Source organism: Eurypyga helias, unplaced genomic scaffold (assembly GCF_000690775.1).
Source record: "Eurypyga helias isolate BGI_N326 unplaced genomic scaffold, ASM69077v1 scaffold12595, whole genome shotgun sequence".
Taxonomy (NCBI): domain Eukaryota; kingdom Metazoa; phylum Chordata; class Aves; order Eurypygiformes; family Eurypygidae; genus Eurypyga; species Eurypyga helias.
Window position 1 is genome coordinate 924 of NW_010250842.1, and position 27,750 is coordinate 28,673.

Genomic DNA, 27,750 nt, shown 5'->3' on the forward strand with positions numbered 1-27,750 from the left:
AGAGAACACAAATAGTGACTTTTCATAGCTTAGTTTTTTATATGAGCATTAGGCTGTGTCAGTTGGGTTCCTCCTGTGTTTTCTCTCATTATGAACCGGTGTTCTGCAATGCTTCTGGATTTAAGAGTTACAGACGGTGCAGACACTGAGGCCTGTGACCGCAGGAGCTGAATGGGTTTGATATGGCAGCAGGGACTCAGAACTTGTGGAAGGAACCTTTTGTTGCCTTTGTGAAAGGAGTAACAGGTTCGAGAGCTGTTCTTAGCTGAGAGGCTGGGGAGATGGAAATAGCTTTTCCCTTATTGCTTTACCTTAGTTACTCGTTAATGTTTGATGTTTATTTTACTCTTCAGGCAGTTACAGTGAAGATTTTGAAGAAGAAACAGATGCTAATCCTGCCTGTCAAACTGAGGGAAGTCACGTGAATCAAAACATTATGTCAGGAGTTGATTTAAGTCCTCAAGAACAGGTATAACTTATCAAATATTTATATTACTTGCACAAATTGTAAAATATCTGCAGTGTGTAACTGTAGATATAGTAAACCCTTATATAATATGTACTGTCTGAAAGAAAGGACTATAGCTGTCCAGGGATTATATTCTTTTCTTAAGGATATACGTTATCTTATGTTGTATCGCCAAAAGGATTAAGTTCTTCACGGGGTTGCCTGCTTATTCCTCCTTTGAATTAAGAGCTGTGGATGGGAGTGTGGAAATGATGAGCTCTGGCTGGAGTCTTGGGCTCAGGATGGGTAGTGATTAATGTCTCTGTTGGAGCTACTGAGATGGTGTCTACACCAGTGAGTGGCACAGACTGAGGGAAGTAGTTCTGTCCAGAAAAGCGGTTTGGAGAGAGGACCCAAAATCTACACTCTGAGCTTCGAATATCAGCTAGTTTAGTCAGGCCTTTTGATGTGGAAAACACATTCCTGGAGCACATCGGGTGCATTCCTGGAGCACATATTGCAATGGGGTTTTTTTACACCATATTTGCACTTAAATTCTTTATTGTAATTCTTTTTAAGAAGTTTATTAGAGTAGTATTTCTAATAAATGTTTGAAAAGAACAAATAGAACAGAAGTGTAATGTACTTAGTGCTATGTTATTTTCTTTTCTGAAATTATGATATGAGAGAACCAGGAAGGTGCAAAGATATTATTTCATGTATGGAGTTCCTCCAAATGCATTCATAAATGCATTTATGCCTTTAGTTCCTGGTCACTTGTGAGAGGGCTGTTAAGAGTACAGGGTGTTGAGGACCTCTTGGCATCCTAAGGAGAGTTTTAGAGAAGTGCGTATTTTTGGAGCACTAAGAACTGTTTTTAGTTTTTGGACTGATTTTTAAAGTTCATTCAGGGTTGGGGTTTTTTCCCCTGAAATTCAAAAAGTAATATTTATAAATTTATTTTTCTTAGGAAGAAGAAAAAAACACTGGCATGCTGGCTAAAGGTAAAATACAAACTTTGATAAGTAGAAGGATGCTAAATGTAAATTTTTGAAACTTTCTTATCAGATTTTTACTATTTTGATAATTTTCACCTGATTTTATTGTGTTCTACTGAAAATCTGTTGGACTGAAATGGTTAAAAATTAATCCCTATGTTAGCACTTCAAAGTGATTATCAGTTTAACTTTTTATTTTACTGTGACTAGTCAGTACTCGGATTTCAATGCTTCCAGTCAGAGGTAACCAGTTTACCATTAATGGCAGTAGGATAACCTATATAGCATTTTTGAGTGTTGAAAGCATCAGGATCAGCTTTGGCATTCTCCTAATACCAGTGTAGACAGAGTATTAATAACAGAATTGTGTTTTCTTTAACATTTATCTTCTTGGTTTTAGTTGTATTACTTGATTCACAAGATTCAACTACAGAACTTCAAAAGGCGGCTGAAACGTCAGATGTAGCTTTAGGGGAACATTATCTGCCTCAGGAAGCCAGTGGAACTGAAATGAACGAAGCAGGTAAGAGTTGCTTTAAAAAAAAAAAAAAAAGAACAGCCAACATAACCCCATATCTGACTTCTGAACTGGTGGCTCTGGTGAGCTATTTTGGGCTGTCAGTGAACATGAAGCCCTTGGCTTTTACTAAAATCTTGAAAGGAGGAGGAAATGCTTTTGGGGAAAAACCATGACACTTTTTTACACTTGGGTATTTTAAAGCTACATTTGACATTGCAGTTTGATTTAAATACCACCTCCTTTGGTTATTCATCATAGCTAAAATTCTTCTTTGACAGCATTGAGCACAATGATAAAATACATTCTTTTGTCAAACTTCGTACCACAGTGTATGCCACTTACATCCAGAGTGTGGCTCTGGTGGTGTCTGTTAACATAGTTGTATCGCATATACTTTTAGTTTTCTTACTGGGAAAATACCGGAGTGGGGGAGAGGAAGGGCATGCAAACTGTAAATGAGACTAATTAATTAGTATGTACTAATTAACTTGTCAACTCTTTATTTTTATAGTAAAAATGGGCTTTTTAAGATAATTTTTTCTGTTTCATAACTGAAAACGCTGTTCTCGCCAGATAACAGACCAAGCTAGGAACTGAAACGCGGGCTCCGGCGTGGCATTTCCCAGAACAGAACGTCCTGTAATGTCTCTTGTGAACCTGCATTTTTTCACAGGCGCTTCCTATGGCCAAACCACCAGCAACATCGAAGCATTACACCAGGCGTATCATCAGATTGGTCAGGCTTTGGGAGACACTGAGGAGCAAGAGCTGCACGATGCTGCAGTCCCCAAATGCTTAGTGCAAGGTGTTTCGCAGAATAACAACTGTTCACAAAACTTGTCAACCGCCGAATCGGGTAAATACCTCGGAGGCATGTGTGGCTTGTGCAAGCGTGTGAGTGAACTAGTAATACCATTAATATTCCATTATGAAACATTTTAAAATGTCATCCTTTTTATAAATATTACTTTTATTTTAATTGGTTTATTATTTTCCACTAATTAGATTTGCCTACTGTGGAAGAATTGATGAAACCTATTAAAGGACATTCATGTAATACCAGAGGTTTTGATTTGGAGCCTGAAAGGTATTTATTTCAGAAAGTGTTTTAAGAATTGTAATAACCTAAGTCATAGAATCACAGAATGGTTTGTGTTGGAAGGGACCTTAAAGCCCATCTAGTTCCAACCCCCTGCCATGGGCAGGGACACCTTCCCCTAGACCAGGTTGCTCAAAGCCTCATCCAGCCTGGCCTTGAACACTTCCAGGGATGGGGCATCCACAGATTCACTGGGCAACCTGTTCCAGTGCCTCACCACCCTCTCTGTGAAGAACTTCTTCCTGATATCCAATCTAAACCTCCCCACTTTCCATTTAAACCCATTACTCCTTGTCCTGTCACTACAGGCCCTTGTAAAAAGCCCCCACCAGCTTCCTTGTAGCCCCTTCAGGTACTGGAAGGTGCCATAAGGTCTCCCCGGCGCCTTCTCTTCTCCAGGCTGAGCAAGCCCAACTCTCTCAGCCTGTCCCCATAGCAGAGCTGCTCCAGCCCTCTGAGCATCTTCGTGGCCTCCTCTGGACTCACTCCAACTGGTCTATATCCTTCTGATGTTGAGAACTCCATTAACTATTTGTGAAAAACAGCTTACAAAATAACTAGTCTTTCTTTTTCACTAATTAAATACTGAAATTTTGTTATGCCTTGCACTGGCATTATGGCATTTTAGTAAACTGTAGAATGAATATACAGGGTTAACTGTTTTAGACCAAGGATTCCCAAACTTCGTGTGGGTGATAAGCAGCAGTGTGGAGACTGGTGGCTCTTTCAAATTCAAGCAGTCTTCACAGCTGATACCTAAAGGAAAAATGGCCCACTTCTTCCAGAGTGATAGAAAAGCAAAGGGGAAAATCATTTATAACAAGACTGTATTCCTCTCTCTTGCAGTCCTTTGAAACTGGCAGGCAGCACAGCACATGAACTTGTCAGCCCGTCAGCCTGTAAAGAGCACCGGAATAATACAGTTTGGGAGACAAACTTACTTGAGAAACTTGACAGAGAAGAGAGCATCTTTCTGCAAACAGCTGTGAATGACAGTGACTTACAGAGGGAGACCGAGAAAGAAATTCACACCGGTGAAGTACCGCCTGATGTACCGAGAGAAGAGATAGTACAAGACTCTCTGCTTTCACGGGACAGCAGAACTAGAGAGGTAAGTAAGATCAACCAGATTTTTATTATATAGAAATACATTTAAGGTGTGTATTTTTTTTAGACTGCCTGTCAGTTGGTTATGCTTTGACATTTAGAAATTGAGAGATGGTTGATATTTTGCCTGAAAATCTCATGCCACCATTGCTATTGTTAGAGGCAGCCAAATCCAGTGGACTTTGGGATCAGTGGGATTCTTCCTCGGCTGGCCCAATACGTGCAAGGCTGCCACAGTTCCACGTCCCTAGCTCAAGCTGAAAACATATACATGTATCTGAGTACGTATTCCCACTGGGGGGACGCGTATGATCCCACACAGAGGCTCGGAATAGAGAGTGTACATACAGAGAGGACAGTTTAAAATACAGCTCCATAAGAATACAGGAGACATGGCAGCGATCGGTGTAGGGCCTGGTCAAACAAGCGTACTGACCAGCAACCTGGTCATGTCACCAGCTTCTTTAATCTTGTCCCCTCTGTTTCCCACACTTTTTCCTACCTGATCCCCATTAATCTCTCCCTTTACCCATTTTTTTTTCCTTTCCCTAAACATCCTGTAAGTTTTTCACATTCTCACAATCCTCTCAAACATTCCATAACAAGATTTACACAATCCCAAATTGTCTCCAAGCATACCCAAATTCTCTTCTCCCTGAGTCCCCTGAATTAGCCCCACACTCACTCCTCTAGGCAGTCACCCCTTCTGTCTGCAAAGCGTTGCATGGAGAGAGGTGGTTTGGCTGACTGATGCTGATGGTTTCCCACCAGGGCCAACAGGCAAAGCTTTCTCATTTGCTGGTCTTACGAGTTTTGTGCTCTGTTTTTGATGATCAGGTTTAGTAAGGCTCCTCGGTCTGCCGCTGTTCCTTTCTTCACAGAATCACAGAATGGTTTGGGTTGGAAGGGTCTTTAAAGACCATCTAGTTCCAACCCCCCTGCCATGGACAGGGACACCTTCCACTAGACCAGGTTGCTCAAAGCCTCATCCAGCCTGGCCTTGAACACTTCCAGGGATGGGGCATCCACAGCTTCTCTGGGCAACCTGTTCCAGTGCCTCCCCACCGTCTCCGGGAAGAATTTCTTCCTGATATCTAATCTAAACCTCCCCACTTTCAATTTAAACCCGTTACCCCTTGTCCTGTCCCTACAGGCCCTTGTAAAAAGTCCCCCCCAGCTTCCTTGTCGGCCCCTTCAGGTACTGGAAGGTGCAATAAGGTCTCCCTGGAGCCTTCTCTTCTCCAGGCTGAACAAGCCCAACTCTCTCAGCCTGTCCCCATAGCAGAGGGGCTCCAGCCCTCTGAGCATCTTCGTGGCCTCCTCTGGACTCGCTCCAACAGGTCTATATCCTTCTGATGTTGAGGGCTCCACAGCTGGACGCAGCACTCCAGGTGGGGTCTCCCAAGAGCAGAGTAGAGGGGCAGATTCAGCTCCGTCAACCTGCTGGCCACACTTCTCCTGATACAGCCCAGTACACGGTTGCTGGGTTTCTGTGTTCATTGCAATCAGCCTGTAGTCAGAAGCTCAAGATCCTGTAATAAATACAACTTCCCAGAACAATGAAACAGAGCCGGTGCAAAACACCTGCGCTGCATATGCTTGTGAAGTAGTAAAGGGTAGTAAATTCTGCAAAGTGACATACTGTTCATTTGGTTAAGTCACGCGTCCCGACACCGTTAAGTCTTACATCTGTGTAATTCTGGTAACCGGTTTTATGTTTTGCTAGTAGCGAAAGCTACCTTCAGGTCACACTAAGGCCTAAAACTTGCTTTAAACAAATGTGCTCTGTCACAGGCTCCCCGGTCTTGTTCCTTGAAGAACACAAGATCGCAATCGCTGACAACTAAACCAATGTTAGACAAGAATATTAAAAGTCCAGCGCCTTTCCTTAAAAAGAAATCTTCATATGGTCTTCGTGGGGCGGTTAGAAGTTCTGGGTATGGGAAATCCACTTCACTCTCAAAACAGTCTTTTCCAGCTAATGAAAAGAAAGCACCAAAAGAAACTTTCAAAAGGACCAGTGTGAAAGCCAAAAGTCCTGCAGACAGAGCAAGATTTAAAGGTAATTCTAGCCTAAGAAGTCAGAGTTTTAATGACCAGAGAGCTTTGCTGCTCATGCTTCATGTTTAAAAACAATTTCAAAACGCTGTAAGAGAAATCTAAACCCAAATGCAATGAAGTATTGAATTTTTTCTGTAACAGCACGAATTTGTAAGAGAGACTTTTAAGTAAAGCTTTGCACTGCAGTCTTGTTTCGTTTACACTCACCTACACCACCACTATGTTTGAGACTTACCTGTTGTTCACCAGTAGGACCTAAAGCATGGAAAAAGCTGTTGATGAAAAACACAACATTTAGATATTTATTTTTGATTACAGTAAAAGCAACACCAACCTCTCTACGTGATGCCGAATTTCTCTTCTCAACTTCTTTTTATCTCTGCTCTGCTAGAATGCAAAGGAAGCACTAAAAAGAAAGTCCTGTTTTCTTGTTCATGTCTCTTGTGACACTAAGGAAAGGAGAATATCAGCGTAGTTCTGTGACAGCTGAGTTTCAAGTAAAGGACTTAACATCTTTATTTTTGGGTGAAGCCTGAAGAGTTTCATGAGATAATTCAGCTTAGCATCTTTGTAGACGATTTTTGCCATCTCTGAGGCACACAAAAATCACTCTACAGAAGCCCAGGTTTTAGTGCACTTCTAGGGTGTAATGCTTTTAAAAAAAAAAAACACAAGTAGTTTTGGGAAAGGCAGTTTAGGATGATGTTGCCCATCCTGGGGAGATGCTTCAGTGGCAGCTGTCAAACTAAGGGCCCTTCGTTCCTCAGGGCACTGCTGTGGTGCTCCCTGGAGAAGAGAAGGGTGCTCAGCCAGATGGAGGTGGTGGAAGTGGCTGATGAGTCTGGGGAAGATGAGGCCACTAGCCTCATTCAAACATGTGCTTCCCTCTCCGGCTATAACCATTCTCCATAGCTTCAGAAGTTAACCTCGCCAGGATGTGTTCTGGAGGGGACCCCTGTGGCATCTCACCAGGATGCGTTCCGCAGGGACCTCTACAGCTAGGAAGAAAATGGCATGGAACCAAACAGTCCCCTAATCATCAGTGCCAAGGGAGCATCCTTGTGAGGGGATAGTGTGGGAAGTGTAAGAAGTATTCCGTTTGGAGAATGCCTGTTTGTTTTCAGGTACAACATTCCTAAGCAGGTGCTCTTAGCTTTAATTGCTGTAGTTAATAGTAACTACAACTATCTGTATTTCACAAGACTAAGGTGTGAGTAGTTCCATGTATGTTAGTTACTCTCTAGGGGGAACTTCCCTGATTTTCTATTTCCAGTCAAGTTGCTGTTTGATGCAAAAAATAAATGTTGCATGTTTTTGTATGCTGTCTGCACATTGAAGTCCAGTTTGAAAATGGCTGTGTCTTTTCTTCACCATAGATTGAAATATGTTGCATTTCTGTATACTCAGATAACCGGCCACTTCTCGAGCAGAGAACTGGTGCTAACCTTGCTTCGTGAAGGATTTATTAGCCAGCTGCTTGTTTCAGTTGTTTCCTTGGGTTTTGTTTTAATCATCTTTTTCATTTTTTTTTAAGTGAGCGACTGATGACCACAACATTGTCCATAATGTCTCATTGCTCTCAAGTTTCTAATTCAAAATCCAGGTTGTAAAACACCTGATTTATATGCCTAAGGGGTGGATCGCATGTATAGAATTTTTTGAAAGGACATTAAATTCTGAATTTAATCTTGTTCTATTTTACTTTCTGCCTAAACGAAGAAGCCTTATTTGCTACTCGGGTAATAAGATCTGCAACAAACGAACCAGCTTCGAAGGGAAGTATTAACAGAGTTGTGTCTGGCCAAGCAGTTGTTAATAATCTCGGACACCAGGCTGTGGATTATTGCAGGCAGTATCAGCATGTAAGTAATAATCAGTGGTGCTCCTAATTGTCGTATGTACAACGTGGTTTGCAAGCCTATATTGTCAAGACTTAAAATAATTAATCCCAAGATTGGCAAATGCTGAAAAATTGAATAAAGGCTTCCTTTTAGTCAAATACTAGCTTTTGTTTTTATAATATGCAAGTGTAATCATACTGCTTTTCAGTTGCTTGGGATAATTCTGTTACTTGTGTGGTTCTACCTGCTTCGAGTTGGAATGCTTATTAATTTATAAAAATTACTGGTTTGTGGTAGAAATCAAAAAATGTAAATAAAACTTTTAGAGTGAAAGTGTTCTGTTGTGAATGTTAAATAGAAAAAAAAAAAAAAACAATGCATATAGTAGCACTATATAGTAGCACTGTATGCATTCCATAGGATATTTAATAGCATCTTCTGACTTCTCCAAGAGGACCGAAGTTGCAGTACCATGATGGTACTGCAGTCCTTCTTCCTTACAAACTGGATAAAAAAAGATTCATTGAATACTTGAATCATTACTGCTTTTCAGAAAGTAAGATGCATAATAGAGTAATTCTGGTAGCTGTGCGGTGGCTCTCCTATTAGAGGTGTTTGGTCCTTGTTGGGTTTTTTTGTTTGTTTGTTTTCCTTATGTGTGTTTTGGAAATGAGAAAGTAGCTCATTAAATTAAACACAGGACGTGTTGCTATTTGGATGTTGGTTTTGTTTCCCTTTTCAAGTGCTGTGTGTAGTTGCCGAGAGCCAGACAAGCCGGTGAAATAAAACCCATGAGTGGAATTTTTGGTAAACAATCAGCTCAGTGTAATGTTTCCCTGATTTTTTTCTCTTCACTAGGACTTAGCATTTTCTCCTACCAAAAGCTGTGATAGGGAACTATACTTGCTAAAACGAGTGCAAGTTGCAGAGGAGGACCTGAAGACGGCTCGTGATTTGATTCAACAGCTAACCAGCACGGTTTCGCAAAAAGAGAAGGAAATGGAGACAAAGCTACTGGAACTGAAAACACAGCACGAAAAAGAGCTTTCTCGGTTGGGTCAGGAAAATTATGTTCTTCAGAGCAAGGTACCTAATCACCTTGTATCCCGCTACTGTAGAACAGGAGAAGTGTTGTTTCTGAGAACTAAACTGGCGTTGTTTTACGCGAGTTGTTAATGAGCAGAAAATCCAGATTTACACATGTGCTGCCAGTTTGTAAATGCATACCCACGCTTACATGTATTGCCCATAAGACACCAGCTTTATGTGAGAGAAACTCTGTTATCCTGGGTTCCTTTAGTTTGCTATTCTGAGAATTCTGCAGCAGGATTTTTGCAAAGATTTAACTCTTATGTTAAAACAAAACCCAAAAGAATATTAACAGATATCACTTGTTTCTATAGACAAATACTATATATTATGTCTAGATACATAAGAATAGAAGGGGGAACGTAAAACTTTCTTAACTTTTCCCAAACTTTTTATACTTTGTTCCTGTTCTGTAATGCTTCTGTAAAATTCCAACCGTAAGAGTGGCTCACAGGTCTGCTTTCATATCTTAGTGTATTGACCTATTTATAATATAAAGCATAGTCTGGTAGAGAATTCCATACAAAACTTTCTTCTTAATTGCATGTCTTTTTTCTTCCTGAAAGTTAAGAAGTATGGAAGAGCTGACTAAAGAAAAGAGATGGACCCATCGTACAGCAACGGTTCCTGTTACTGAAGAAAAACTGGCAGAAATACAAAAAGAAATTGAAGATCAAGAGGTCATTATTCAGGGATATCAACAGGTATGTCACACAGCATGTTGAGCTGTGTTCTGGTTCAGAAACAAAATTATTTAATGGCTGCTACTTTTCTGATGAGTACGGTTATCTTGCTATCTAAAAAGTGGATGAAATTCAGGCGTGAAGGACAAACATGTATTGCACCTTTCAAAAGTATTTCACAGGTTTAGTTTGGGCTAAGTTTTTCTACAATCTAAAATGTAAAAATATTCTGACTGGTAAGTTGGGAACTGGGAAAACACTTTAAGGACAATAAAGAACCACAACCTTTTTACCCCAGATGTAGAAGAAATCTAGTATTCTTAAGCAATATTAGAAATCTGGAGGGTTCTGTTTAAGATGTTTTTCACGTAGTATGAGCAGCTGATACGAAGGAAACCTTATTAATGTGCCTGGTTTTATTAGTCAGTGTAGAAATAGATGATGGAAGCTTAGCGATCCCTTTGAGTACTTGCAGCTGTAAAATCAAATAGGTTAGTTTAACCAACTTCCAGCTGGTGCTCAGCAGCATTTCTTGGGATAGGCACAATTCCTTGCCAGCATGGCTGTGAGCATCCCGAGTCGGTGATGGTTTGTGCCCACAGGATCAGAGCATGAGCAAGCAGAGCTCTGGTCTATCAGCACCCGTCCACTTATGTGTTCTTAGTGTGAAAGTTATAGAAAATTGGTTTTGAAATGGGTAAAGCAGTAATTTATCAGCATTCCTTAACTTTATCTGTTTCGTCTTAGGAAAATGAGAGGTTATACAAACAAATGAAAGAGCTACAAATCCAAAACAAAAATAATGAGGAACGAATGTTTAAGGAGAATCAGTGTTTAATGTCCGAATTAATAGCCCTAAGGTAGGCTTATTCAATCATCTGACCTAAAATCTCTGGAGTTTTCAGCTGTGTTTATCATTTTTATTGATGAAGAATCACTGCAGTCTCTCAGGTGCATGTTTTCCAGAGTTTTGGGTTTGTGGTTTTGTTTTATTTTCTTTTGAGAATTGATTTATGTTGATTATGGACGCTTAATTCTTGGTCGTCTTGCTGATGTGGGAGACCTGTGGGAAGACTGTACGCTTCCTTTCGGGGAATATTTCAGTGCTAAAATTCAAATATGGTTATCCATGTCAGCCCGTGTAATACCTATGCTACACGTGTTCTGGTATCACGGCTCTGCTGGCGTGTGAGAATGTTTTGATGCTGTTGGAAGGTGGACAGTAGAGGAAGCGCCACGAGAGATCCAGGTACTGGGAGAGCCATTCAATTCACTGCACTGAAGGTCCTGTCGGATTTGCTTCCTGTGCTAGAAACCAGGAAAAAATCCTAGCAATTGTGTGTACTCCTAATTTACAAATCTTGGCTTGGGAGAGGCCCATAGATGAGTTCCGCTGGCGCAGAGTGGGTTTTGTTTCCCTCCCTTGCGTGGTCCCAACAAACAAGTTTGTGTGAGGCCTGAAGATTTCACCTTACAGGTGAATCTTTTGGTAGAAAGACATACTGCATAGTGGCTTCTTTGTTTTGAGCCTGTAAGGATGGACTTGGTGGTACCAGCCATCCAGAGGGACCTGGACAGGCTGGAGAGGTGGGCCACTGCCAACCTCATGGAGTTCAACAAGGCCAAGTGCAAGGTCCTGCACCTGGGTTGGGGCAATCCCAAGCACAAGCACAGGCTGGGTGGAGAATGGATAGAGAGCAGCTCTGAGAAGGACTTGGGGGTACCGGTGGGTGAAAAGCTGGACATGAGCCGGCAGTGTGCGCTGGCAGCCCTGAAAGCCAACCGTATCCTGGGCTGTATCCAGAGAAGTGTGGCCAGCAGGTCGAGGGAGGGGATTCTCCCCCTCTACCTAAGGGACTAGATGGTCTTTAAGGTCCCTTCCAACCCAATCCGTTCTGTGATTCTGTGATCTGGGGAGGGGATTGTTTGGTTTTTAGTGCACCACTGTTAGCGTGCCAAGTCATCACGTTGCATTACTGGTTTTGCTGTTGCTCTTTAGAGAGAAGATCGAGAAGACTAATACGCAGTCACGAATCGTGCAGGATTCTGAACCAGCCAGAAACCAGAGTTTCACAGAATTGATTTCAGAGCTTCGAGCAGCACAGGTGGGTATATACCAAGCCTGTTTTTCATGCGTTCTTACAAAAAACACATAGCCATCCATACTGTAGGCTAATCATGCAAATTAAAAGTGGAGCATACTGCTCCTCTACAGCGTTATCTGCCACCCTTGTATATCACAAATGTCTCATCAGTTGAACTATCAGAAGGAAGCCCCTAAGACATCGATTCACTGAAGGAAGTGCAGCATTGCCGTGTTTACTGGCAATTCTGAAACCCCTTGTGAGAGCTTGCAGAAAGCAGCGATACCTCTACAGCTTTCCAGCGTAAGACAAATCCCTAAGTTCTAGAAAATAACATCAGAGTGAAAACAATCTTTTGTTGTTCCCTCATGTAACTTCTTTTATAGTCCTAGAGATGTTTGTGGTTTTGAGGAAGGATGTTTACTAAGCTTGGGGTTAAAATTAAAGGTTTTCAGGAACTTCTGTTGCTTTGCTTATTGCACGTGGGGGGACTGTTCTGGTACATGCTTCCTCTGATAGTTAGACCAGGAATTAAAAGCTGCTTCTTCTGGTTTTGGATCATTTTTTTTCAAACAAACAACAACTGGCCAGGTAAGATAAAGTAAGGTTAGATGAGATAAGAAGATCTGGATCCAGTGAGCTTCAGGACCAGCAGAGGCATTCATTGGAGCTCTTAAGAGTCATGGGACTTCCCCTAATTCCAACCTCACAGGTTCTGCTGCTACACTTCCCTGTCCTTAGGCTGAGGTTGTAATGGGACTGAACACAAGATCCAAAGATGGAGAGAGACACACGGACAACACTAACATGGTCAGGCACACAGATAATACAGAGAGCAGTGCTTTTGCTCACACCCCAGAAATACTAACAGTACTCTGGGAAACGTAAGGAGCGCATGCGGACTGGTCCAGTTCAGCAGATGAGGGTAGGAGTTCGCTAGCAGGAACACACATCCATGCATGTGCTGGCCATCGCTGGCCCTAGACACTTGGTCTGTTTACTGTCTGGCTCCAACATCTTAGCCTCTGTCCAGAAGCTGGCACAGAGACCTTTGGTCCCCCTTAGTCTCGGCATTTGCTAGGGATCGCATGTAAACAGAGAGGGTGCATGCAGAAAATGGTGAGAGAGAGGCAGAGCGGAGTAAGATGAACTGTTGGATAATGCATCCGTCCATCGAAGCTACAGTCTTAAATCTGAGAAGTGAGTAAAACAGTTTTCTGACCGTCTCAAAAGGTCAGTACAAGCTTTCTACTCTACAACAGTTACGTAAGACTTACTACAGTTACATATACGGGGTTGTTTCATCTTCAGCTTGAGTTTTCCCATGCTCTGCTATAGCAAGGCCTGACAGTAATACCAAAACTTGGAAACCTGATTGCTGCTGCTGCAGCTGTGGTGATTTAATCATTTTATGGTGAAAAAGCGTGGTTATTTTTTTCTTGCCTTACCGTTTTCTTCAAAACCCAGAAGGAAGAAACTAAATTACGAGAAGAGATAAGACTTCTCAAACAAGATAAGCAAGGTCTCGAGGTAGATTTGGGACAAGCAAAGAAGGAGAGGGATTTAGCAAAAGTGCAGATTGCATCCACATCAGGTAAAGCACTGTTTGGGTGAATAATTTTGCTTAGTCTGTGCTTCAGTCAATAAATATGTAACTAAAACTTGTTTCTTATTAAAATATTGCATAGTCAAATGCATCTAGACCACTTCCAATTGTTGTCTAAACTAATAAAAGCATCCCGTGAGGGGCATGCTACAGTACCTTTGGCACTCTGTTAGAGACCCTTTTCTTGTATCCAGCCAACCTCTTTGTTGTTGCCTTTTAAATTTGATTTCTTGCCCACCCTCCACTGAGCATGGAAAACAGACGCTTCCATTTATATCACAACTCTGTTCATTACAAAAGATTTACTATGCTTCATCCTTGTCTCCTATTTAGATTTTGACAATTTTTTACCGATAACTTATGCCTTGGGACTTCTTTTTCCAACATTCTTATCAGAATTCTCTCCAGTTTGTCTTTAGCTTTCTTAATGAGAGAGGACCGGGAACTGGACTCTTTCACTCCCAATATCACGCATCACAAGTGCTAAAGGCTGTCGTACTTTCCTCCACGTCTCCTCAAAAAGCCTGACTCCTAAATTGGAGGAGTATGTTCAATACATATCTAAGCATATATTGTCATCCATGTTGTTACGGAAAACTTGCTTACTAGAACATGATCAAGAATAGATCCCCCTGGGATTGAGCACCACTGAGTACTACTGCCTATGAGAGAAAAAAGGTTTTTTTCAAATAATGTCGCATTTAAATTCCTAATTAGGGTCTGGTTTTAAAACTTTACTCCAGTAACAGGATTGTCAAAAGAGTAAGTGCATGAAACATGCTGAGAATGACAGTGTTGACTAATTACTTCTTCAATACATAATTCCTAATAAAACAATACTAAGGATGTTTTATTTTTATAGGTGAGAAGTCTTATGAATTTAAAGTTATGGAGGAATCATACAAACAGGAAATCAGTAATTTAAAAAGACGACTTCAATGGTATGCAGAAAACCAAGATCTTCTGGATAAAGACGCAGCCCGTCTTAAAGACGCAAGAAAAGAAGTTGAGAAACTAAAACTAGAGGTGCTAATATCTAAGTTTACCTAAGAAGTTGGGACTTAAACTTACTGCTTTTCTAGTGATGATTATAATGTAATCTGTTCTTCACAATAATCCTGCTTTGTTTCCAAGAAAAAGCACGTTAACTCTTTAGAACCTCTGAATCAAATGTGGAGTCTTGAAGAAGCTATAACTTAGTTTAAGAATCTGAAGAATCTGTTAGTACAGAAATTACTATTACCAATTTTTAAGTTGCAGAATACCTCCATTACATCGTGTGTGTTTGAAATGCTGACTTTTGGGGTTTTTATTACTTTTCATGTTTTCTTTTTTATTACTGCTGTACTAGAGAGTGATGTCTCCGAATATATATTTAAATTTGTTTCCTCATGAACGGGATAGGTTGAGAAGCTCAGAGCTGAAGCTGGAGATCAGTGTGCGCAACAGAAGAGACGTGTGCGAGACAGAGCAGCAGACGCTAAAAGAATTCAGGATCTTGAGCGACAGGTACGAAATAATGGAACTGTGTTTAACCTGTATTTCAGACAAGGTCTCTTACAACACTTACCAGCCCTTGGAACACTCTTAAACCAAAAAGCTGCAAATATTTACTTTCAAAGGGCTCTTCTGCTACAATGTTCTAATAAGTTAATTACCAATATCCCTTTTAAAATCCTGTACGTTAAAATCCTGTTTACATTATGACCGATTTCAATAAACTTGATTCAAGAGTAGAGGTTTAAATTTTAGTGGATTCCTACAAGATTCATGAAAACTGGGGGAGTAGAGACCTTAAAAATCCATGTTTCGATAGAGGAAAAGTCAAGTGGAAGTGGGCCTTTCTGAATTTTAGGAGATGGCAGCCGTATTTGGTAGGGAAGAGCAGAAATAGCCTCTGCAGTATCCTAATGCAATGAATATCTTATCCATATATAAAAGAGGGACTTGTTATTAGTCTGGCATGCAAGGTGTTTGCAGTATGACTCCAAAATAAAAGGCATTTTAATCTGTTATTTGGAGAATAATTTCAGTACTGTTATGAAAGTGAGGAGGTTTAGATGAAGAAGTTCTTCGTGGAGAGGGTGGTGAGGCACTGGCACAGGTTGCCCAGAGAAGCTGTGGATGCCCCATCCCTGGAAGTGTTCAAGGCCAGGCTGGATGAGGCTTTGAGCAACCTGGCCTAGTGGAAGGTGTCCCTGCCCATGGCAGGGGGGTCAGAACTAGATGGTCTTTAAGGTCCCTTCCAACCCAAACCCTTCTGTGATTCTATGAAATATTTCTGTTAACAGCTGGAAAAGTAGAACATGGATGTAAGTCCAGGAGAGAAGGAAATACTTGAACAGCATTAACAGCCCACTGTTAACATTCTGTCACTTCTTTCAGTTCACTTTTCATTACAACTTTATTCTCTTTGACTTCTGGCTTAATTTTCTCTACAACAGATCAGAGAAATGGAAGGGATTCTAAAAAGAAGGTATCCAAATTCTTTGCCTGCTTTGATTTACGCTGCTGCTGCTGCTGAGAAAACTGCTGATCTTTCAGCTAAAACAAACACAGTTGATTTTTTGGAGAGAAGAATAAAAAAGTTAGAAACGGAACTTGAAGGTAAAGATGATGAAGCTAAAAAAAGCCTCCGTGCCATGGAACAACAATTTCTAAAAATAAAGGTAAAGATTGGAGGCTTGTTGGGTAGTTCTACTCTGCGGGCAACATGGGAGTTACTGGGGTCTCACAAAGAGTAGTGAGGAAACTGAAGGCAAAAAAGGCCACATTCAAGGAAAAAATACTGAGAGAATTTATGACTAGCATTTCAGTAGTTTCATCACCCAAGATAAAAGGATCATTGAAATCGTTAGAGTAGTATCGAAACTGAGAGGACCAGTTCTTGAGGCATAATCATTTAATTCTTACAAGTAAGGTAAGTGGGTTTCATGCTGTTGGTCAGAGTAGTTGCTTTCCAAATTCCTTGCTGTACCGGAGGCTGTGGTTTCGAAGGTCTGCTCCCTGAGCATTTCTGCAGGGAACTTGTGGGAACGCTAAACATTCTGTCCAAAAGCTACACGATAGCACGTCTGAAGACGTGTGTCAGGAAGCACGGACGCCTGGCATTTTACTTCAAGGAAAAGGTGAACTGCGCAGGTGCTTAGTGAGCAGCAAAGGAAAGGATTTGGTGGGTTGTTCCTCCTTTTCTCCGTGTGAGTAACTCCTCATGCTTTCCTCTGAGGCTACCCAGGCTATTCAGAAGGGTTAAGTTTTCCTCAGCTCATTAGGAAGAAAGATTCTGTCTCTCTCTGAAGTCATACCTCTACATTCTTACTTATTAAAAAATGAAAAGAAAAATCTGTCCTGTTAAATTTTAACATCTTTTTTTAAAAAGTGAAGTACAGTTTTGAGGCATGTGATGGCACTGTTTGCACACTGACACATGGCAGATGACGGCTTTTTAAAAAATTGAAGATTTCTTGCTGTATTAAAACAGTACTTTGCCTGTCTGAGTTGGTAATATCTGAAAAGGATTCAGTTATGTAAAAATGACATGGTTCCTTGTCAATTTAATTTTCTTTCCCGTAGTTACTGCATTCATTGTGAGTAGAGGATTACTTTACAGTAAATGCTTTGAGTAAATCTGTTTTATAGCAGACTTTAGTTTGCTTCACGTAATTTTTTCGCTCACTAATTTCTGAATGTATTGAGTAGAGTTGTTAGTAAGGCTGAGGCGTATCCTGCCGTAGGAAATCTTGCTTCGTAAGTGCGGTAACTTCAAAGAATAACAAGATGAGCTAATAAAGCAGTTTCCTCAAGTGTTCTTTTCTTTGCTTCCTCCCCTCCCTTAGATACAATATGAGCAAAGGCTTGCGGAGCTCGAGCAACTGCTTGCCTACAAATTTATGAGTCAATCACCAAAACTGAATGGTGATAAAGCCAGTTCTGCAGAACTTGAACAGGAGCTTCAGAATCTAAAGAAGACCCATCAGATCACCGTGAAAAATCTCCAGACAGAAATAGAAAACCTTAAAAGTCAAAATTCCCAATTAATACTCAGAAGTAAAAAGGATAATAAAGACTTAGAGTCCCCAGACTCTCACATGAAGCAAGGTAACACGAAAGACAGACTGCTAAAACTAAATGAAGAACTGGTCACCAAAAACAGAGAAATACAAGACCTTACAAAAACTGTGGAGAAACTTCAAAAAGAAAGGATGGTGATGTTGTCTGATAATAATTTGAGAAATAAAGCTGATAATAAGGAAAATTCTACAGAGATCTTGAAAAAGAATACCCCAGCAACAGATAAAAGGAATTCCAGCCACAGTGAACCCTTCCTAAGGATTTTCAATGATGACAAAATATACCAACCGCACACCTTTTCTGATTCTGATCTCTCGGAAGTTCTGCAAGAAAATGCACAGCTGAAAGAGGAGCTGGAAAGGCTGTCTCTAGAGATGAGCCAGCAGAGGGTGAAGGCTCAAGCGACCCTGGCTTATTCCGAAAATAACATGCGAAGGTAAATGCTCGGGCTGTTCCTTTTAAAAACCTCGCTGAAGTGTTGGCTGATACGGGATTGAAGTGACACGTAACTTGTTGGCTGTGTGTGAAGCTGCTTTGTACCTGGCCACTGTTCTCTGTAAAATTTATTTTACTGTTTGGTTTGGGGTTTGGGAAGGGTGTTTTGATTTTTTTTTTTTTTTTTTTTTGGTTAGTGTTTCTTTGAGAGCAGTGCACTGTTATGGTTCTTTCTATAGGTAAACCTATACTAATCCTTCTTATTAATGCTAAAATTTGTCATGGTTTTGAGTAAAAACATCTCTGTATAAATCACTGCATTTTAGATGCTTTGGATTTGTGTTGCATGGCATTAATATCAGGTACACGTGCTTCCCTTCAAGCTGGGGTGTGCTTTCAGTGGGATCTACCTGACCAACTGTAGGAACTTTGCACTTCACCTAGTGTCCCTTTGATCCCTTCATAGTCAAAGTAATGGAAATTGGGATATTTAGATTGCAACACATTGTGTTCTCAAATCTATACCTGGCAGCTGAATTATGATTTAAAAGCACCTGTTTTCTCTCCCTTTTTAATAAGAGGAGCAAAAGAAGTGATTGAGTTTTCTGTGTTCTAGCTGTCTCTAGTTAAATAAGGCACATATCCAAAACTGTAGGCTTCCCACTGTGTCATGCCTTCAGAGCCACGTTATGAAATTTCAAAGACATGCTGCCTTTAAGGTTTTTGACGCTGCATTTTCGAAGTACTGTCTGTAGCTGCTTTACTGTCTATCTTCCTCTCACTCTGCAGGATACAGGAAGACACAGCAGAATACATTGAATCTCTGAAAGCTTCCCATCAGAGGGAAGTGGAGAAGATTCTTTGCCAGCACGCAAAGGAGCATTCTGCTTCTAAAGTAGCTGAACTAAACAGCAGAATTTCAACACAAGAGGTAAGATAGATAGATAGATAGAATCTATATATCTATAGAATCTATATATCGTATATAGATTTCTGTTAAAGTTATCTCTTTCTAGAGTACGATAAACTGTATCTTTTTTTTGAAGTAGGTTCTGTTGTTTCAAACATGGGCCTGTGCCACTGTGTTCACAGAATCACAGGCTGAGGTTGGCAGGGACCTCTGGAGGTCATCCTGTCCCAACCCCCTGCTCAAGCAGGGTCATCCAGAGCCAGCTGCTCGGGGCCATGGACAGATGGCTTTTGGACATCTACAAGGAGGCAGATTCCACAGCCTCTCTGGGCTTGGAGACCCAAAAAGTGCTCAGTCACCCTCACAGTAAAGAGTCATAGAACCATAGAATGGTTGGGGTTGGAAGGGACCTTAAAGACCATCTAGTTCCAACCCCCCTGCCATGGGCAGGGACACCTTCCACTAGACCAGGTTGCTCAAAGCCACATCCAGCCTGGATAAGAAGTTTTCCTTATGTTCAGACAGAACTTCCTGTATTTCAGCTTGTGGCTTTTGCTGGTTCTCCCGTGACTGGATGCTGCTGGAAAGAGCCTGGTTCTGTTGGCTTTGCACCCTCTCTGCATATTTGTAAACACTGATGAGATCCCACTGAGCCTATTCTCCTCTGGGTTAAATGCTCCCAGCTTTCTCAGCCTTCCCTCATAAAAGATGCTCCGGTCTCTTCATCATCTTAGCAGCCCTTTGCAGACTCTCTCCAGTAGCTCCGTGTCTCTTGCACTGGGGAGTGCAGAACTGGACATAGTACTCCAGGTGTGGCCTCACCGGAGTGGAGTGGAACAACCACTTTCCTCCACCAGCTGGCAACATTCGTATTCCTGTGGCCCGGGATACCATTTGCCTTTTGTTCAACCTGGTGTCCATCAGGAACCCCAGGTCCTTTTTCTCCAAAGCTGATTTCCAGCCAGGGGCTATTCCTCCCCAGGAGCAGGACTTTGCACATTCCCCTTTGTTGAAGTTCAGGAGGTTCCTGTCAGCCCATTTCTCCAGCCTGTCGAGGACCCCCTGGATGGCAGCACAGCCCTCTGGTGTATCTGCCACTCCTCCCAGTTTTATATGATCAGCAAACTTGCTGATGGAACACTCTGACCCATCATCCAGACCATTAATAAGATGTTGAACGGGATTGGACCCAGAATTGACAATTCTACACACCCCTTGAATTACTGGCCTCCAGTGTGGCTTGGTTACACTCATCACCATTCTTTGGCCCAGCCATTTAAGTCAGTTTGCAATCCACCTCGCTGCTCATCCAAGCCCTGTTTCATTGGCTTCTTTATGAGGCTCCTACAGGAGGCAGCGTTGAAAGCTGCCTGCTGAAATCCAGGAAGGCCATGTCCACTGCTCTCCCCTCCTCTGCCAGGCCAGTCTCCTCATCTGAGAGGCTTCTCAGGTTGGTCAAGCACGACTTTCCCTTTGTGAATCCACGCTTGCTATTCCTGATCAGCTTCTTGTCCGTCATGTGCCTGCCAAGTTTCCAGGATCAGTTGCTCCATCACTCTCCCAAGGTGAGGTGAGGCTGACCACCCAGCATCCTCCTGCTTGCCCCTTTTGAAGGGAGGAGTGACATTTGCCCTTAGCACACATGGCTGCATCTCGTGGACTTATGCATGTGCAGTTTGCATGAGCATTCCCTGACCAGATCCTTTTCCACCAAGGGCGTATCTTCCTCTTTCCAGACTCACCCCCTAGTCTCTGGGGCCTTGGATTCCTGCAGGCCAGTTTTGCTCATAAAGACAGAGGGGAAGAAGGCATAGAGGTACCTCAGCCTCTTCCATGTCCTGGGTCATCAGGGCCCCTGCCCCATTCATCGGCAGGCCCACATTTTCTCTAGTCTCCTGTTTGCCACTTAGGTGCTTACAGAAGCCCTTCTTGCTGCCTCTGCCAGTCTCACCAGATTCAATTCCAGGTGGGATTGGGCTTTCCTAACCACATCTCTGCATGCTCAAACAGCGTCTCCATAGTCCTCCCAGGTTACCTGTCCTTTTTCCCACTGTCTGTATGCTTCCTTTTATGTCTGAGTTTTGCCCTGAGTTCCTTGTTCATCCCTGCCTCCTGGTGTTATGTCCCGACTTTCTGCTTGGTGGGATGGACAAGCTCTTATGCTTGGAGGAGGCGATTATTGAATGTCAACCAGCTATCTTGGGCCCCTCTTCCCACCGCAGGGCGCCATCCCATGGGATTCTTTCAAGCAGATCTTTGGAGACGTCAAAGTCTGCTCTCCTGAAGTCCAGGTTTGTGATCGTGCATTTTGGCCTGCTTCCTCGTCTCAAGATCCACCATCTCATGGTCGCTGCAGCCAGGGTTGCCTTTGATGTTCACATCCCCAACAAAAGCCCTTCCTTGCCTGCAAGTTTAAGACCCAGCAGAGCACCTCTTCCTCGCTGGCTCCTCCACCAGTTGGGTCAGCCAGTTGTCATCAGTACTCTCGGGGAACCTCCTGGGTTGCTTAAGCCGTGCTGTGGTGTTCCTCCAGCAGGTATCGGGGTCCCCCGTGAGAACCTGTATTTGTGCATTAAAATTTTGGGAGAAGTTGCACAGACGGTATGAAGGGAGAAAGAGCTGTTGCATGCAGACTATTTCAGAACTCTTTTTTTAACTGAGGAAAGTAACTTGAAGATTGAGACTTGTTTTCATATCCCGTAGACGTACAAGCGCGCTGTTTAACGATCCAGGTAGGGACCTGTTACGTGGCACACGTGCACGCGCGTCGGAGGTGGTGTCGTTAACATATGCATCGCTAACGCCCGCAGCACTACAGTACTGATGATGTTTCAGGTGGATTTTCCCTGTACGGGTCTTCTTGCGTTGTCGTGGGTATTTACATTAATGATGGCTGTTTTTAACCTTTTTGTAGATACTAATAAAACATCTCCAAGAACAAATCAGTGAACAACAGAGGCATCAGGAAGCCCTTCTAGTTTCACAAATGCGAGAGGAGCTCCTACAGAAAGAGGTATATCTAAACTTAGATCGGGAGTATCTTATACTAATAAAAGAGTTTTCACTTGTATCCTTGCAAAGCCTCAAATAATATGTAGGGAATGTCTTAGAAACGCTTTCTCAGTCGCTTCCGCATCGATTATACCTGAGAATGCAATTTATTTTTCTAATGTGAACAAGAGGGGAGCACAGAAGGTGGAATTTTGACCTCCTACGATGATGGGGGTGGTGGGGATGATGATTATGATGTTGGAAATGTTTGACGTGTGTATGAAAATGGATCAGCAGGTTAATCCAAGCATTCATAGACTCTTCTTTGAGAGCTGTGATGGGTAGTTAATACACCACAGGACTCTTTCTTTATGAAGAGGATATTTTATTATTGTTTTCAAATTCTTTGTTTGGATAAAGCATTCCTTTTTTTTTTTTTTTTTTCATTTGCTGCCATAGAATGGGCTTCGGCAATTATGTTCTTGATTTTCTCCTTTGATTTCTGTGAAACTTGAGGTCTCTTGAGAAACTTAGTTGTCATAGTTCTTCTGAAAATCACTGGTTTGTGAGAAGGGGTATCTAGATTTTTCATTATCTACTTCGATTAATAGCATATAATCTAAAAATTACACTTCTTGGTGTTTTCATTTTTGTGTTAATAATTGTGTAAAATTACTGTCTGGTTTTTAGCTCTAGCTTTTCGAACTACTGACTATGCTTTTGTCATTCTTAAAATGCTGCCAATCTTTTTTCTTTACCACCTCCTGGTAGGAGGAGGATATAGCCTGTCTTAGCATTGTGCCTATGCTTAGTTCACCATGTCCCTGATGTATGAACATTGCTAATTTTAACTTCATTTTGATAATACAGTAATTAACCTGCAAGGGTTTTTAAAAAGAATTCTCCTGTGCTGTAAGGGACTGAGAACTCCAGGCATTTAATCTTGTTTGTGTCCCGTATTTAAAAGAAATGAAAGAATTACTAGTATGTGTTTAGTAAATGCTGAATGTAATTAATCTTTAGTCTCACTAAAATCATCCTGTATTAATCCATTAAAAGTCCTACCTCTGTTGTGAAATATTTATAGACAGGTGAGGGTTTGTAAGGAGGGGAAAAAAAGATCTCCTATTAAACAAGCTCTGTATCTGCAGAATAAAGAATGAGGCTTTGGGTTCATATTATGAATCACAGAATCATGGAATAGTTTGGGTTGGAAGGGACCTTAAAGACCATCTAGTTCCAACCCCCCTGCCATGGGCAGGGACACCTTCCACTAGACCAGGTTGCTCCAAGCCTCATCCAGCCTGGCCTTGAACACTTCCAGGGATGGGGCATCCACAGCTTCTCTGGGCAACCTGTTCCAGTGCTTCACCACCTTCTCTGGGAAGAACTTCTTCCTGATATCCAATCTAAACCTCCCCACTTTCAATTTAAACCCGTTACCCCTTGTCCTGTCACTACAGGCCCTTGTAAAAAGTCCCCCCCAGCTTCCTTGTAGCCCCTTCAGGTACTGGAAGGTGCTATAAGGTCTCCCCGGAGCCTTCTCTTCTCCAGGCTGAACAATGACACACATTTTCTTTTCCATACAAAGCTTATTTCACTCCAGTGACCTCAGTGTATGAATACTGCTTCCTCCTGGGCAAACAGGGTGAGGGTACAGGAGACAAATGCTATGCAACAGGTTTGTTTCTTCTGTGCCCGTTTGTTTTGCCGGTTATTAATGACAGGGGTGTCACGAGGCTGATCGTCCCACCTGACCCTCGTGTTGCAGGCTGGGCACAAGGTGCTGGCATTTCAGAAAATGTAATGGAGTGCCTTTGGTACAGAAGTCACTGCAGGAGTGCGCAGCGTGAAATGTCGAAGCTACGATTGCTTTACTGAAATAACAATATGTGCTGCTTTTGAAGGAACCTTCTGAGGGTTAAATGGTTAGAGGAGTTGAGCTGAAAGAAGGCGGCAACCAGACCTGCAAATGCACTTAGTCGTGATAGGGAAAAGCAGTACCATTTGTAATAGGGCTGAGGGTCCTCTGTCTAAAGCGTTGGTGCCTCAAAAAAGGCAAATTTCCTTTTTCCTGGGGCTCGCTGGAAAATTCCTATTTGAATATTAACTTCAGAAATGCTGTTCAGGGGTGTTTTCCATTAACCATACACTTCTCTTGCCTAACAGCTTGCAGGTTTGTATCTAACGCAGGTCTGTTTCTGGTAAAATACACGGAGCCTGTTTTCTCCCAGGGCTTTTTCCCCCACTCTTAACACCTTTCTTGAACTGAATTACGTGTCTGAGCTCACGCCATTAGCTCTTCCGTTCAGTGGGGCAGCTTGGCAGACAAGAAGCTCGTTTTTCACAGAACTTGTGAAACGAAGAGTTCTGCTCCTCTGACAGACGTTGCCGAAATTGGCCCAGAGTTTGGAAGCTGCTGGAGAAACGGACAGGAGAAATGTCATAATGTAGGCCTTGTTATTTTAGAAAACCACAGTAGAAAATAGCAGTGTAACAGTAAGGCATCTGGGAGTCACTTCTCTTGGGAAGTACACAGTGCTCCCTGCTACTCGCCTGCCGCAGCAGAGCCAAGGATGGCTGGGTGCTTGAAGAGGGTTAGCAGTTCACGGATACACTGGGTAAGGGGAGCCTCAGGGTTATAATAAAGGATAAAAACTGCAGCGATTCCGCTCTAGTTTACTTACACACATTAAGAAAGTGACCAAAACAGACGTAGGATGTTACAGGAAGAAAAATGACATTGCTTAAAATAGGCAAAGAATGAGAATAAACCAGTTTCTGGAGGATCAGGAAATAGGTTGTAAGGCACTGGTAGATTTGATTTGAGCTGGCCAAAGGGGGTGTGCAATCCTGCGTGTTTAGCAGCGTCTCTTCTAATTTGTTCCTTAGAGATACACTGCTACGTATGTGATATCTGATCGTTATCCAGGGTGTGAGAAGGGATTATGTAAGAACATCCAATCACAATGTTCTCTATTAATTTTTAGTATGTTGAGGGGTATGAAAATTGACTCTGGATACTCACCCAGTAACGTATTATGAACAGGATTGGCTTTATGGAAAAGACTGGATGTTTGTAGCCTCAGGCCACTTCTCACAAATGAAAGATCCTCATCTGAGTCCCTGAGCCCCCGTTTAAGCTTTGGAATACGGGAGATTTCTCCTTTACCTCTTCCTTTCTGCCACTTTTGAATGGAATGATTAAACAAGGCGACTACACCTTGAAAGGAAGCGGTTTTACACACTCCTTAACACAGTGATAACAATTGCCATCGATTCTTTCCAACGGTAGGTGACAAAATTGCTGGAAGAACTGAGAGAGGCTAAGGAGAGCCAGAGTCCTGAAATGAAACACTTCCTGCGCCTGGAAGAGAAAATCAAGCAGATAGAGACCAGACACGCGAAAAGAGAGCAGGAAATTCTCAAGGTACACCAGGGCATACCTGCATTTACTTCTCAAGAGCAATTTCGTGGTTTAACTGTAATTTTACGGTATTTGCGAAGGCTTGTTTTTTCGCTTGAGCCGTGGTTTTGCCCCTGGTGCCCGCTGATGCGAGGGCAGGCGCGGTGCCGGTCGGCGCTTCCTTGCCATGGTCACTGAGCGCGCACATCGGGTGCGCAACTTCCTCGCGGCCGGGGCTTCTGCAGGGGCTCGGAGCACGTGAACCGCTACGAGTCCCTCGTCTCCTCGGTTATTCGAAGGCAGCTGTTGAAATGCCAGCGGGGAGCTGTGATGCGGAGTATGCTGAGCTATGATTTATTCCTCAGCTGAACCGGTCGTTTTCTAGTCCTCAAAGTCCCATTCAATAAAGCTGCGTTAAATATACAGAAACATCTCGCAGCGGCCTGCCAGACACGGCTTGTAATGCCCGAAATGACAACAAAAAGCAGCCGTTGCTCTCCACAAACTAAAACTGTTGGATTTTGACAGCTGGATCTTTGTGATACAGCTTCTCGTATCTGACATTTGTATTGGTTTTGAATCAATATGAAAATCAAACAAAATAATCAATTTTGCATTGATCTCTTTTCATCTTATGTTACCTCATGGCCTGTACCTTGATTTTTTTTTTCATTTCTCTGGGGAGCTTCTGTCAACTGGAGACAGTTTTCTAGTTCATACAGATTGTTTTTCTCAACACTTTTTAATCACTTCAGTACATGACTGTCTTTTGTTAGTGTTTAACTTGGGTTTTACTTAAATACATGGAGTCAAAGAAGGGCAGTTGGACTGGAAGATCCTCAAACCTGTAGTAGTTCTTAGTCTGCGGAGTTTGTTCTGCAGTTCTGAAACCAGATCTCAAGGAACACACTCTTACATACACAATTGGTGGTGGTAGAAGGTTGTATTCTCATGCATGTCTGCATCAGATATTTAATTTTCTTTCCAAAAAGAATGATGCATAAAACAAGTCACTGCATTAAGAACAAATCCTGCTGACATGATTTGCTTTTTCTTCACATTCTGTCCTGCCAAAGGCAACTGTAACGCAGTTACTTTTTTTTTTTTATGCCATTCGTTTGATTTTCTGTGAGTTTCTTTACTGTTTGTGTGAAGTGGCTGTTGCTGCTTAGTCTGTGATCCGTCTCTGCTGAATTCATTACCTGACCCTCTAGTATTTACTAAGATGTTTGGTGATGGGTTTAAAAAAATAGAAATAATGGTATACGCAACAATCCCTGCTAAGTGATTGCATCTTTCCTGTCGCTACTAGCCTTGTTACGTATTAAGCCTTGTTTGTCCTGGCTTTGCCCCTTTAATTATCTGCAGTGGGGCACCGAACGGTCCCCCAAATGAACTGAACAATGTAGAGAAACTAATTGCTGAACAGGGAAATAACAGGTCATCCTAAGAACCCAAATTACAAATACAGTAATTACAGCCTGTAGGTGACAGAGCTTCCCTTAGAGAATCCATTACGATAAATAGGGGTGTGGAGATTTTGGTATCTTAGGACGCTTTTTATTTTGGGTAATTTAATAGGCTTATACCACAGATTCATGTCAAAATTAATTCAAAATGTTATCTGCAGCAGCTTCAGAGCTTTGACTACAGGCGATTTTCTGATAATTCACAGAACTTGGGGCTTTTAAAAGTATGGTAGTACTTTTAAAACCAAAAGATATACTTTTTAAGACCAGAACACGTCATTCAGATTTGGTTTGTTCCTCTTGCAGACTGTCCTTTTAATTAACGCGTGGAAATGGCAATTCAAAAGCTCCATTTGGATTACAGAGGGCTTTATGCTCAGCTTTGTCTAAAATATTCACACTTTTAGTTGCTTCTTTGGAGAGGAGAAATGAAATTCTCCTGAGGCTCTCATTAGTCAGTAATGGGTTCTGCCCTGCTGTCGTTAAGGCAAATATTTAAAGGATATTGCCATCACAGTGACTTGTGTAATACTGGGAGCAAATCGTTTCCACTCGAGGTGAGCAGTGGGCGTTCAGACTGAGGGTCACCCACAGTGAAGCGCTGTGTTTCTGCCAAGAGGCCGCGTTGGCTGAGCGCTTGACTAAGGGAGTCCCAGCGCTGACTTGCTTCTAACCTGCAGGCAACCCAGCTACCACACCGTATTCCTGAGGCAAGGCCAACCCACGAGGTGGAGAAGTGGCGAAGGCTGGCGCAGCGGAAGAATCAAGAACTGGAGAAATTTCGAGTGGAATTGGATTCCATATTAGATGTTTTACGGGAACTGCAGAAACAAGGGGTTGTTATCCCTGCGCCTCACGGCAGTGGATTCAGCCTGATGGACAGCTGTTGGAAGACATGATGAAGTAGGAGCTGATTAGAGAAGCAGAATTTT

At 42.2% G+C, this 27,750-nt stretch overlaps 1 protein-coding gene across 1 annotated transcript; it reads left to right on the top strand.

Annotated features, from left to right (window-relative positions):
- Window positions 1-353: 353 nt before the first annotated feature.
- On the top strand, window positions 354-27,750 carry CEP162 (centrosomal protein 162kDa; the record flags this gene model as incomplete). Its single annotated transcript, XM_010151812.1, has 21 exons — window positions 354-469; window positions 1,419-1,452; window positions 1,847-1,969; window positions 2,640-2,822; window positions 2,972-3,053; window positions 3,912-4,176; window positions 5,967-6,234; window positions 7,953-8,095; window positions 8,933-9,160; window positions 9,730-9,867; window positions 10,594-10,706; window positions 11,846-11,951; window positions 13,398-13,524; window positions 14,399-14,562; window positions 14,941-15,045; window positions 15,981-16,205; window positions 17,373-18,043; window positions 18,832-18,973; window positions 21,867-21,965; window positions 25,239-25,373; window positions 27,499-27,750. Coding segments are annotated over 21 exons (3,686 nt in total), but the record flags the coding sequence as incomplete, so codon positions are not given.